The 12,894-nt window shown below is 56.2% G+C and overlaps 1 protein-coding gene across 50 annotated transcripts in view; it reads left to right on the forward strand.

Annotated features, from left to right (window-relative positions):
* Positions 1 to 12,894, forward strand: part of NCOR2 (nuclear receptor corepressor 2) — a 209,735-nt gene that overhangs the window by 112,658 nt on the left and 84,183 nt on the right. For 45 of the 50 annotated variants that reach the window (XM_072722674.1, XM_072722696.1, XM_072722679.1 and 42 more), the window contains 5 exons: positions 2,573 to 2,745; positions 3,695 to 3,788; positions 6,397 to 6,575; positions 9,935 to 9,989; positions 12,339 to 12,437. In XM_072722674.1, coding sequence (XP_072578775.1) covers positions 2,573 to 2,745; positions 3,695 to 3,788; positions 6,397 to 6,575; positions 9,935 to 9,989; positions 12,339 to 12,437 — 600 coding nt within the window. The remainder of the gene's footprint in view (positions 1 to 2,572; positions 2,746 to 3,694; positions 3,789 to 6,396; positions 6,576 to 9,934; positions 9,990 to 12,338; positions 12,438 to 12,894) is intronic. The other 5 variants (XM_072722677.1, XM_072722708.1, XM_072722719.1 and 2 more) reach the window with 1 other exon arrangement.

Genomic DNA, 12,894 nt, shown 5'->3' on the forward strand with positions numbered 1-12,894 from the left:
AATCTTGGTGCTATTAGACATGTGGGGCAAATCATTTAACTTTTGGCCTCAGTTTCCTTCTCTGCTCGGTGAGGATATTAACACCCATTCATTGGGTCACTGAGTGAGAGGCTGCATGCAGTGTGCCCAGGGTGCCGCCTGGCATAGAGTGGGCACTCAGAACTGTCAACTGCAGGCTGGCTAGGCAGTCCCTATGGGATGTGAAAAGAACAACCATGTGCATCTGATTTCAAAATGGATCACAAAGTTATAGTAACCAGGACAGTGTGGTTCTGGCATAAGGGCAGACCCAAGATCAGTGGGACAGCATGGAATAGCCTGAAAATAAGCCCTCACACCTGTGGCTAGGTGATTTTTCACAAGAGGCTGAATCCATTCAGTGAGAAGGATGGTCTCTTCAGCAAGTGTTGTGGGGATGACGAGGTATCCACGTGCAGAGTAGAGTTGGATCCCCACCCCCCAGAACTGACACAAACACTCAGTCAACTGAAGCCCTAAATGTGAGAGCCGAAACCATAAAATTCCTAGGGAGAAACACAGCAGTGACTCTTCATGACCTTGGGTGTGGCAGTGGCTTCTCGGGTATGACACCAAAAACACCAGCAGCAAGGGGCGAGCAGGTGCTCTGGATGCCATCAGAGTAACTGTGGGCTGCTGCTGCTGGGATCCTGGCCTCTGTTCCTACACTGAGCGATGCCAGGCACAGGGCTGGGGTACCTGGGCCCTGAGTCCCCTGGCACCGGGGATGGTAGTTGCAGCCTGTGTGGGTTTGAGTGAATCTGTCTGCAGGAAGGAATGTTCAGCCAGTGGCAGGGGTGAGGGTGGGGGTGGCAAGGGTGAACTCCAGCTGCCAGAAAGCAAGAGGTTGGGGGTGACATGTCCTCATAAGACACAGAGACTGTGGTCATGGGCATGGTGGCCCTGCTCCTCGTCCACTGCAGAGATTTGCTGCTGGCACCCCCTCACACTGGCTTAGCTCTGGCCCAGCATCTGGAGCGTGAGTGTGTGTGTGAGCATGAGGTGGAGATTCGCTTCCTTCCCTGGTCAGTGGGTCCACCTCATGGAAAACCCACTGAGCATTCTTGCTCCCCGGGGAAGGGCTGCCACCTCTCGCAGGGCACTGTCCCCAGGAGCTCGGTGCAGTGGACACGGGCCATGTGTGTCTTCTCTGGTAACTGTATGATTTTCCTATGCTGATTGGGTGACCGTTTCTCCCCATCTCCCCATCTGACCTGTTTTCTCACTCTTGTTTATCAGACTGCGGCCTCTCAGGCAGGAGTGGGGTGGGGTGGGTCCCCTGCTATGATGGTGACAGGGCTGTCAGTATCCTCCCCTCCCCCAGTCCCCATGCCCGATGGGGTGCTGTCTGCACCGCAGAGCCACGAACGCTGTGGCTGTTGTCTGCTACTGGAACCACATCCTGATCTCTATCGGGTTCTTGGAGCAGCCCACATATGTATGGGACTCCTGGGAGCTGGGGTCATGTTTCATGCCCTGCCAAAGCTGGCCTGACATCCCCTTGGGTATGGATGCCCTGCTGTGTTTGCTGAGGACCAAGGTCACAGGTTGCCTTACATAGGTTGAAATGCAGGATGGGGTGAGGTGTCTGATCACAAGGACGAAAGAGGGGTTTTCTGATTATGCTGAAGCATTGAGAGGGCGTTCAAGCGAGACTCCCAGACCATGCCATCTGTCTAGCACAGCTGTTTGAGACGGGGAGATTGGGGTCTTATGGGCAGCTTATTGCTCCCCACCTGCTCAAGGTCTCGGTCACCTTGGAGATGTGGAAGGCAGGCAGCTATGTTCCTGGCTGGCTGGGGGTCTTTTAGTGAGGACATAAAGTAGGTGGCACTGTGAGTAGACATAGAGAGGGACTACGTTGTCCAGGAGAAGTGGTAGAGGCTCCTCCCTGGGAGCTGCTCAGGACTTCACATAGACTCCCTAGGCCTGGGATCATGGCTGAGCCTGAGGCCAGAGAATGAGGAACTTTTCAGAAAGAGGATGCTTTCTAGGGGGCACCCCGAACCTGACAGACACCGCAGAGCCTGTGTTAACATCATTTCCTTTCATGATGGAAATGGCCTCTGTGTGTGCTGCCCACTCCAGATGAGAGTCCTTCCCACATGCAGCTATGGAGCACGGGAAATGTGTTTCGGGGGACCAGGGTCTGAATATTAAATGTTACTTAATGTGATTTGAACTTAGTCATGTGTAGCTGGTGGCAGCTGCATCAGATGAGGCATTTCTAGGAGGCCAGGCCGGTGGACCATCTCCCAGGGTAGGAGGCAGCCAGGCCCTTAGGGAGGGATGGTAGAGGCTTCTTCCCAGGAGTTGCTTGGGAGCAGCAGCTGGGTTTTCTTGGGGCCCAGGTCTGCCCAGGTCTCTGTGTGATCATGTGTGTCTCCTGTGTGTGGCCGTGTGTGTCTGCATCTCAGCTTGCCCCTGTCTGCCTGTGTGATGGTGTGTGCCCATGTGCATGCAGAGCGGGCTGGGAGCACAGGGCGGGAGTGGGGCTGGCGTCCAGACGGAGGATGAACCGCTGATCAGTGCTCCCCATGCTGTGCTCACCCAGGAACAAAAGTTCTGCCAGCGCTATGACCAACTCATGGAAGCCTGGGAGAAGAAGGTGGAGCGCATTGAGAACAACCCCCGGCGACGCGCCAAGGAGAGCAAGGTGCGCGAATACTACGAGAAGCAGTTCCCTGAGATCCGCAAGCAGCGCGAGCTGCAGGAGCGCATGCAGAGGTGAGCCAGGGGCTGGAGCCTGACCCTCCTCCTTCCTTGCTTCTTCCCGCATCCCACCTTGCCCACCACTTCCATTCCTCCCAGATGCCTCAAGGACCTGGGTCAGCAGAAGAGCCCTGGCTGCTGTGAAACAGCCCAGCAGGGTCTCAAACTGGTGGCCCAGGGACTGTATGAGGCTCTTGGATGTGCCATGCAGCACCTGCTTGGCTTTAGTGCTTATTTGAAACTCAAACATGTTTTGGTGGAGCAAGGTCCCCTTCTCATGTGCCATGGGCTGGCACCTGCCAGCCTTGTTCATTTATGTGGCCTGTATGGCCCCTGAAGGGAGTGGAGTTTGAGATCCTGGGTGTAGATCAGAGGCAAGAGGACTGCCTGCCCCTCACTTGGAAGCTGGATCAGGATGCTGGTCTCTGGGCTTATGTGGGGGTCATGAGGATAGTGTGAGATCCTGCATAGGAGTGCTCATTGCCCAGCAGGGGTGCTTGGTGATGCGTAGCTGTGCTTCTGTTGTTCCACAGATGGGGTGAAGGGCAGTGAGCTTTGATGATGCCGCTTCCATCCTTTCCTGGACACTCACAGGCCACATCTCACTGAATGCCCCCTCCCAGCCCTGGGAGCCAGGGGCCTCTCTATCCCCCTGTTACAGGGGAGGAGACTGAGGCACAAGTCCTGGAGCAGTGGGGCTGGGCTTTCGGGGGCATCTTAGGAGAGAAGATGGGAGTGGGTCCCTGTGGCATTCCTGGGTCAGGGTTGGGGCTCCATGCCCTCCCCTAGACTTCTCAGCCTGGGGTGGTCCCTGTGGGTAGGAGAGGCCTGGTCCCTTTGTACCTCCCTCCTTCCCATCTACACTGTGCCTCTGGTGAAGTTCTGGGCTTGGTCTATGCTGTGGTGCCTGCTGGAGTCCCTGCTGCCAAGGGGCCGGTCTTGAGTATGTCCCTTTGGTCTCCAGCAGGGTGGGCCAGCGGGGCAGCGGGCTCTCCATGTCGGCCGCCCGCAGTGAGCACGAGGTGTCTGAGATCATCGATGGCCTCTCCGAGCAGGAGGTAAGAGCACAGCCTTGACTCTGGCCTTGACTTCATTCCCTTCCATCCCCCATCCCTGGGAGCTTCCTGACAGGAAGCAGAATTCACCCTGATGGTAGAAATCAAGGGGCTTGTCCCTGAAGTGTGGGCAGAATCAGTGCAGGGTATTGTGCCATGGGGGCGGTGGCCATCACCTTTCTCCAAGCCTAAAGGACAAATGGAGAAAGGGGTGTTGCCATGCTACAGCCATCTGGCAGGACATGGCCAGGGCAGGTCACAGCATGATGCCACAGTGGGGAGGAAGCTGGGGGATTATTACCCCCGCCTCTTGTATCTCCTGTCTTGCAGTACCTCCCATTGGCTGAGCCCAACCAGAAGCCAGAGGTAGGGGTGCCTGAGAACTGTGCTTTCTAGGTCAGCCTCTCAGCACCCAGACTGGGGGCAGATGCGATAGTTCCCAGCACACCCCACTGGCGGCCTTCTGGCAGGACTCTGGCCCTGCCAGCACGAGCACACTCTCTTTGTTCTCTTGGACCCCCTGGGCATGCCTGGACAACCAGAGCTCAGCCTTGGTGACCCTGGCCAAGGTCTTGGGGCCCAGAGATGATCAGTATGCAGAGGAGGCATTTGCCTAGGGAAGTGTTGGTGCCAGCCTGGCCCCTCCTGAGTCTTACAGGTCAAGATTCTAATGTGCCAGTCCCCCCACCTGCTTGTGCCCAACCCCGCAGTAGACGTGAGAGAGGCTTGTGAAAGGAGGGAGCATGTGCTTCTTCCCCAGGGACTCTGATCCGGTAGTGCAGCAGCCCCTAGCAACCCAAGGTCATTTAAGTCAAAGTTAACTAAAGTGATAGAAAACTAAAACTTTGGTTCCGTGGCATACCAGGCACATGTTCTGTGCTCAGCACCCACGTGTAGTTCATGGCTGCCACACTGGACAGGGCAGGCAGTGAATACTGCCTGCGGCAGTGCTGCCGCAGCACTGCTCTAGGCTGCTGATTCTCACACTGGACAGACTGTTGAGTCCTAGGGAAGGGGTGCCCTGTTCAGTTTTCCAGGCCCTGCCCCCAGAGGTTCTGATGTAGCCAATCTGGAGTGGAGCCCAGGACTCTGCATTTTTTACCAAGTTACCCGCATGATTCTGATGCAGGTGATTCAGACTGTCTGGCCATGAAAGAGATCTTCTTTTTAAAACTTCACATGGTATGTCCCTTTTCTGAATGCCATTCGGTCCAGAGAAAGCAGAACTCAGCCCTTGGCCACAGTCATACATGCGGGTTGGCTCTAGCTCCTGTCGCGCCGATGCTAATGGCTGCATGCACATCCCACAGGGGTGTGGACACGAGTTCAGTTCCTTGGAAGCAAGAGGGGGGTGGGTGGCCCTCTCCCAGTGTTTCCTGCCTGATGGCCAAGGGTGAGTAGCATCTCAGCCGACCATGTCCTCTGTCCCCAGCCCCCATGCCAGAGGCCTACTTCCCTGGGTCCTGGCCACATGAGAATGTAGCCACTGGCCTCCTGAGGATGTTGAAGGGGTGGCATTGGGGTGGGGTGGTGGGAAAAAGGGATTTAGAGCCGAGACTTCACCTGACTGGAGATTCCCTGGGAGGGTAGGAAGGAGGGGGCGGGGCAGGAGGAGAGATGCAGTCACAGCGCACGCCTCAGAAGACAGACCCCTGAGTGGGCACAGCAGGGGTTCCTGCCTGGAGACAGCTCTGCCTGTGACATGCCTGTGCTGTGCCATTAGTGCGCATGCGGGGTGGCCAAGGATGATGGGAGAGGTGTTGGTACCAGAGGGCTGTGCCAAGTACTGGGAGGCTCAGGCCTCCTGGGGCAGGGGTCCTCCCGGAGCTGGTGCTCAAGGCTCTGTGTTCCTGCTGGGAATCCCAAATGCCAAAGGAGAGGTTGGCTGCGGGAGGGCAGGCGACGCAGATCCTTTGAACTAGCTGACCTTGGCCATGCTGGGCCCTTGTCTGCCTCCTCAGATGGGTAATTAATCGCCGGTAATGGGCTGGCTGCAGAGATTTGGGGAAATGAGCCCAGCTGAGCGGTGGCTCAGAGCCTCTTAATAGCCATCCCGATGCATTATGAGTGAACACCGACTCCTACCGTGCATGGGGCCGGGCAGGCTAGATCCCAAGTGGGCATGCTTGAAGGAGCAAGTGCCAGGGCTGGGAGGGTGGCAGGGAGGAAATGGGTCCATGGTCTCACTGGCCCCTCTCTCTGCACTGCGTGCCCTCGGAGCCTGGATGGCCAGGCCTGTCTCCCCAGCTAGTTTCACCCAGCTGGGTGAACATCTTTCCTGTCATGTTTTATGGCACTTGCATTTCTAAAGGGAAGATGCATTGCCCCTCTCTCGCTGCAGATAAGGCCTCTGCTGCTCCTTGCATTTAATTTATAGCCCCATCCACCATAAACCTGTCTGGGGCTGCCTTTAAATTCTCCCTCCCCCTGGCATTTGGCTCTTAGTATTTTCCAGTCATCCTTCCCTTTCTGTCTGGCTCCGCACTTTCCCACTCTCGCTGGGCAGGTCTGTACTCTCGCCTGGGGCCCCAGCGCCCGCCCCTGCCCCTTCCCCAGGCTGCCCTCTGGAGCCCTCTGACCCCGGCCCTCCGCCTTCTCCTCCTCCCTCCAGAACCTGGAGAAGCAGATGCGCCAGCTGGCTGTGATCCCACCGATGTTGTACGATGCTGACCAGCAGCGCATCAAGTTCATCAACATGAACGGGCTCATGGATGACCCCATGAAGGTGTATAAAGACCGCCAGGTCATGAACATGTGGAGCGAGCAGGAGAAGGAGACATTCCGGGAGAAGTGAGTCCCCTGTTGCTGGGGTGTGGGCCCTACGGCCCTCTTGGCCCTCTCTTGTCCTGGGAAGCCCTTCCTGTCAAGGCGTGGATGGGATTCCTGGGGCTGCCGTGATGAATGACCACAAGCCAGGTGGCTTACAGCAACAGGAATTTTCCCTCACTGCTCCAGAGGTGTGGGCAGGGCTGGGTCCTTCTGGAGGCTCCAAGGGAGAATCTGCCTGGCACCTCTCCCCTGGCCCCTGTGGGCTTCCGGCAGCCGGCATCATTCCTTGGCTACATCATTCCCTCCTGCCTCCATCCCATGGTCTTTCCTGTGTGTCTGTCTGTCCCCAGTTGTACTGGGTACAGGGCCCACCATAATCCAGTGTCACTGCATTGTAACTAATGACATTCTCAGAGAACTTGTTTCCAAATACGGTCACATTTAGAGGCTCTGGGTGGACGTAAAATTTGGGGCATGCTCTTCAACCTAGTACAAAGTGTGAGGGCAGCCTTATATGAAATGGGGCCATGTATATCACAAGAACAAGGCTGGAGGATCTTGGAGGCTGGGCCAGAGGGCAGAGATTTGTGGCTGGCTGATGGCTCTTTGGTTTCCATTTTACTCTGAGAGAGATTGTTGAGCATGTCCTCTATCCCAGACACAGTGCACATGTGTTTTGGGTTTTGTGAGTTTGTCCCTCTATCTCTCATAATAGCATTGCCAGGCCATTCCAATTGCACAGGTGAGGAAACAGAGACTCAGAGAGGTTAAGACACTAAATGAAGGCCACACAGCCTATAAACGTTGAGGCAGGCTTTAGGCTCCCTCATCATCAGGGCAAGGGCTCAGCAGCAGGGGAGAGGCTTGTTGGGGAGGGAGATGGAGCCTTGGGGCAGGGGAGATTTGGAAAGCAGAGGCAAGAGTTGAGTGCTAAGAGGTGAGGCTTAGAGCTTCTAAAAGGAAAGAGCCACAAGACTGGAGTGTTTTGGGGAGATGAGTGAGGAGTTGCCGGATGGATAAAACCCTGTCTTCTCAACCAAACTCAGAAGTTGTATCCAGGGGCCCACACAGGTGCCAGGCGCAGGCCCCGGAGAGGTGGGAGGGTGGGAAGCGAGGCTTGGGCAGAGGCCTCAGAGCTTGGGCAGAGGCCGCAGAGTTTGGCCAGCAGGGTACATTGGAAACAGACCCTGCCTGCTTAGCAGCTGGACCTCCACCTCTGCTTCCCGAGAAGGCCTCATGGCCAGGGGACGAAACTCCTATTCTCCAGCCACCGCTGTGGGCCAGGCCAGGGTCGGGGCCCCAAATGCCTGCTGGGCCTCAGGGACGAGGATGATTCTGGGTAATGGGCAACACGGATGGGGGGTGGTGGTGTTCTAGCTGCATAGACGCCAGGACACAAAAGTGTAGGAGCAGTTGATGAGGGTCTGGGCAGGAGAGTTGTGTTTTTCGGAAAAGCTTATGAGTCTGGAAATTCTAAAACATCTGTAAGAAAAAGAGGGGTAGTATAACAAGGCCTCAAGTGCCTGCCACAGACTGAGCAGTTTTCAGGGAATAGCACTTTGGGGAGTGGGTCCCAGGGGCGTTTGGGGTTGACTCCTTGGAGACAGAAAACCTAGTTGCTTGGGGGCTCATTTCTTGGTCCTCATGATCCCCAGTGCGATCGTTCTGGTGCATAGTCAAGTCCCCAGGGTAAGCGATGGTATAATTTTAGTGAAGGGCCACAGTCACGGGTGCTAAGAATTACTGTGGTGTTAGGGATCTAAATACTCCATGATATGTTTGACATTTTTATTTATTTATGCTTTCTTTAAAAAAAAAATAAGGGTGCTTCTGGTGTGTTTTCTGTGTTCGAGCTTTTCTGAAGAGTTCATGTTTGCTCTTCTCACCTAATGAGTTCATTGTTATTTCAGAAGAACAGGGCAGCCAGGGAGGGGCTCGCTGGGCTCCTATCCGCTGAGCCTCAGCTTTGTGCCATGCATCTTTCCGGGAGAGTGTTCCTGGTCAAGGCCTCATTTTCCAAAGAATCGATGGCACTCAGGCCTCTGGAAATCATGTGCCAGTTGCATAGAGCCCCACCATTTAGTGGCTTAGTCCCCTCCAGTAGCTACTTCTCCTCTTGGAACCTCAGTTTCCACGTTTGTAAGATGGGTATAGCAACAGTGCCTCTCTTGTTTAGCTGCTGAGAGGTGCCCAGTGGGTAGGAAGTTCTTAGGAAGCATTGGCAGAGGATCCAGGGCTAGGATGGAGGGCACTGGAGGAGGTGAGCTAGATAAGGTTTCCAGGTTTGAAATCTGGTCTCCTGGGACCCCATCTCTCCTTGGGGAAACCTTGAGGAACGGATCTAGAGGGGAAGGAAATGTCACTGGGGCAGGGAGAGGAAGGGGACTGTCTGGAAAAGAAGGGCGTTCGGCTGGCTCCAGCTTTGCAAGCTGCCTGAGGCAGGATCCCAGGCGGGGAAGCCTGCCACTCGACTCTAAGCTTCCTCCTGGAAGAAAGAAGAGGCCATTCCGGATTCTCTGGTGTCTGCTTGGGGAGCAGGGGAGGGGCCTGTTGGCCTTCTGCCCAGCCATCTGGAGGGCCGGGCGGGAGAGCACCGGGCGCTGGCCCAGGCTCCCTCAAGGGGACTGGGGCCCCCGCCTCACCAGCAACTCCTTCCCTCCCCGGGGGAGGCTGTGGGGCGGTGGCGCGTCGTGGGGACCGACCGGCAGGCCAAGGCTGGGCCTGGGCCAAGGACTCCACCCAGCATCCCTAGGGCCTCAGCGGCCGTGACCCACATCTCCACCCCCACTGCCCGCCTGCTCCTGTGGCCCTGACATTTCAGCCTTGCCGAGCCTTTCCCAGTAATTCCGCAGGCTTCGCAGGAAGCCACTTGGTGGGGTGCCAGCTCCCCGCACCCCCTCTGGTATAAGTCCTTTCTTGCCGCCTCCTCGCGGGCACCCGGAGCCTGTGCTCCCACCTCGCCCAGGGAGGCCTGCAGCTTGCCGCCTGACTTGTGGTCTGGCTGTGGGGGCCCGCGTGGGCCGGGTGAGGCCCGGCTTCCCAGACCCGGCCGGAGATAGAAACAAAGGCAGATTTTAAAAGGGGGGGAACCCCACCAAAGAGCTGCATGCAATGTCCTCATTTTTCCTGGAAGCTGCCTCCAGCAGGACAAACAAATATATTTTCAAAGGCGCTAAAACCAGTGACTCACTCCAAGGAACGCCCTCTCTTACCCTCGGCCCGCCCGCCCTTCCCACACCCCCCTGGGCTTAATTGCTCCGAGTGGGGCGGCGCCCGCCCAGCCGGGCCCGCAGAGATGGCAGGCGCCCGGGTGCTCGGTGCCCGCCCAGCTGGGAAGCCCCCTGTGCCTGGGCCTCACGCCCGCCCTTCTCCTTCCGCAGGTTCATGCAGCACCCCAAGAACTTCGGCCTGATCGCATCGTTCCTGGAGAGGAAGGTGAGTGGCCACCCCCAAGCGCAGCCGCCAGCCCAGCTGCCCCGCCCGCCCCGCCACCTCTCTGGGGTCCACTCTGATGGGCGACCGTTGGCCCTGGGGCAGAGGACTCTCCCTCCCTGCCCATGGAGCTTGCCCCTGTTCTGTCTGTCTGTCCTTCCCTGCTTCCCCCCCTCTGTCCTCCTGCTCCTTCCTTGGAGAAGCAGCCGTAGGCCCCGCCCCTGCCATCCAAGGGGGTGGAGCACCAGCGAGGAAACCCCAGGAGAGCTGAATGCACCCGGCTTCCCTGGAGCTAGCTCCTTAGACGTGGCACCAGCGTTCTTGCACGTTGGGCATGGGTTCTGGAAGCCATGCTGTGCCCGGCGTCCCCGTTAGGGTTTTATAGGCAAGAGTGGCATTCTTTCAGGGGGCTGCTCCCTCTGATGGTCACGGTATGCTTTCTGATACCGATGCCAGCAGGGCCTGTGGTCTGTAAGTCCTCATTCTATTTGGATAGACCTTTGTATAGAACTGCCACCTGAACCTTGCCTTGCCCCCAAACCCAGAGCAAGCCAGTGCCCCCTCTCGCTCTGGCTCCTACCTGGCAGGTGGACAAAATGTCCTATCAGAATGGCAGAGACCTCCTTTGCACTCTTCACTCTTTGTTGGGTGGGGCAGTGCTGGGAGTGGGGGGAAGCTGGGTTGGATCTGGATGAGACCCTGTGTGTTGGCCTTGGCCCTGGGAACCCTGGTGTTGTTGGGCAGAGCAGGAAGGGCTCCAGCCAAGGTTTCCTTCTGGGCTGCAGTCCTGGGTGTTTTAGGCTACACTCCTTTGAATCAGGTTTGTCAGAGAGGAGGGTCATCTGCCCACCCCCAGCTTTGCTAATACCCGCCTGCTGGAGGCCTCATGCTTTTTAGTTGAGAGAGGGCCGTCTGAGCAGGAGCCAGGCGGTTATTTTAAAGTTGAACAGTTGTCCCCGACATCTGTCCTTAATGAGCTGATAACCATAGAAGGAGGGAGATGGGGCAGTGTGGGGAAACGGAATCTCTCCATGCCTGAAAAACCGGCATGGGAAAGCAAGCCCTATAAATAGCCTTTCGTCTGAGTTCATGATGGCTTCATGCTGGGGGTGTAGACAGTCCAGGAGGCTCTAGGTCAGGGCTCCCCAGGGATGGATGCAAGGCTTTCAGAAGTTGGTCCTTGAGCAGCATTGCTTGGGAATGGGAGAATCAGAGTCTCTACCCTGGAGAGTAAACTTTTTGGTGTACTTTGGCTAAGAGGCAGCTCAGGATAGGACTTAAATAGAGCTTCCAGAAGGATCTAAAGCAGGGATTGCCAATGGTGCCTCATGCCCTTGGGGAGAGGCATGTTCTGAGTGAGGCCAGCAGCAGGGTGGGAACTTGCCCACCTGCGGGGACAGCTGCTGCGTAGGGTCAAAGTCAGCCTGTTGTCCTCCAACATGGAAGGCGCTCCCCTGAATTGTTCAAGGGGAAGTCGGACGCCCACATTGCCCAATTTGCAAATACTGGTGTCTGATAACATAATGATTTTCTCAACTGCTGTGTGGGCCCCATGTGGGGGCCAGGTTTACCTGGGAAGTAGCCTCTGTTCATGTACATTCTAGGAGGTGTCAAAGGCCGTGGGGTTTGAGGCCCTGCCTGCCTCTGCCGCCAGCAGCCTTGACAGGATGGCCCTCAGAGGCGAGCTGTCATCTGGAGCTGGTTCAGGGTCGCAGGTGGCAGGCACCACCATGTTGAGTCTCATTGCTTTGAGGACACCCTGTCATTGGTCCTGTTTGGGCAAGAAGGTGGTGGGATTCAGGGAGGGCCAGTCACAAACTCAGCAAGTGGCACCAGGGTTCAGACCCAGATGGGTGTGGAAAAGACCAAGGCAGAGAAAATTATAAACATTCTGAGAGACAAAGAGTTGCTTGGGGACATTATAGTCTGGCTGGGTCACAAAGCTTGGAAGAGGTTACTCAGGGCCCCAGACATTCGGGAAGAAGAAGCTGGACTGAGAGAAAGGAGACCCAGGCCCTAGTTGGGGCAGACCTTTGAGTTTGCCCGGCTGGGAGCTTGGAGGGGCTGGAGAGGGCAGGTGACCCCTTGGCTGTTTCAGTTATGGATAGCAGCAAGAGCAGTAGGACCAGGTGGCACTTCTGTAGCATGTCCCGAGTGCTCCGTCTTCATGACTGCTCTGGCAAGTATGTGCTCTGAGCATCCCTATTACATAGGTAAGAAGGCGCAGTGACCCGCCCAAGGTCACCCTGTTCTGGGTGGAGGAGGCAGGATTTGAACCCAGATCTCCGGCTCCTGGCCACCTGCTCTGACCACCCACACTGTACACAGCATCATTTTCTTTCTGTCCCACAGACTGTGGCTGAGTGTGTCCTCTATTATTACCTGACCAAGAAGAATGAGAACTATAAGAGCCTGGTGAGGAGGAGCTACCGGCGCCGCGGCAAGAGCCAGGTGAGAGGCAGGGCAGAGTGGTTAGCTGTGGGACCAGTTCCCAGCATGCTCCTGTGCGGCCATTTGCGAGATGGGTGGTGACCATCTGCACATGTTGCTCTGTAGCAGGCTCCCTCAGTTTGGGCCTCCTCACTGATGGCCAGGAAACCCTCTCTGGGGGTGTTTGGCCTACCCAGGCAGCATAGAAGAGTATTAGGAGAAAGATCACATCCATTCTCAGCCTGGAAAATTCTAGAACTCCTGGCTTGGTGAATCATGATCTCTGTGGTCAACCGGTCATATCCCCAGAGTGAGGACTGGGTTCTCTGCATGACTGGGTCACAAATTTAACATTTGAAAAATGTTTATAGTTTTTTTTAGCGTGTTTTTATGCATATTTGAAAGCAAAAAATAGCCAGTACATCAACTTGAAACCTTTCAGACATCACTGTTTAGGATGAGACTTATGTTAGAGAGG

This window comes from Vulpes vulpes, chromosome 10 (genome assembly GCF_048418805.1).
Source record: "Vulpes vulpes isolate BD-2025 chromosome 10, VulVul3, whole genome shotgun sequence".
Classification (NCBI taxonomy): Eukaryota; Metazoa; Chordata; class Mammalia; order Carnivora; family Canidae; genus Vulpes; species Vulpes vulpes.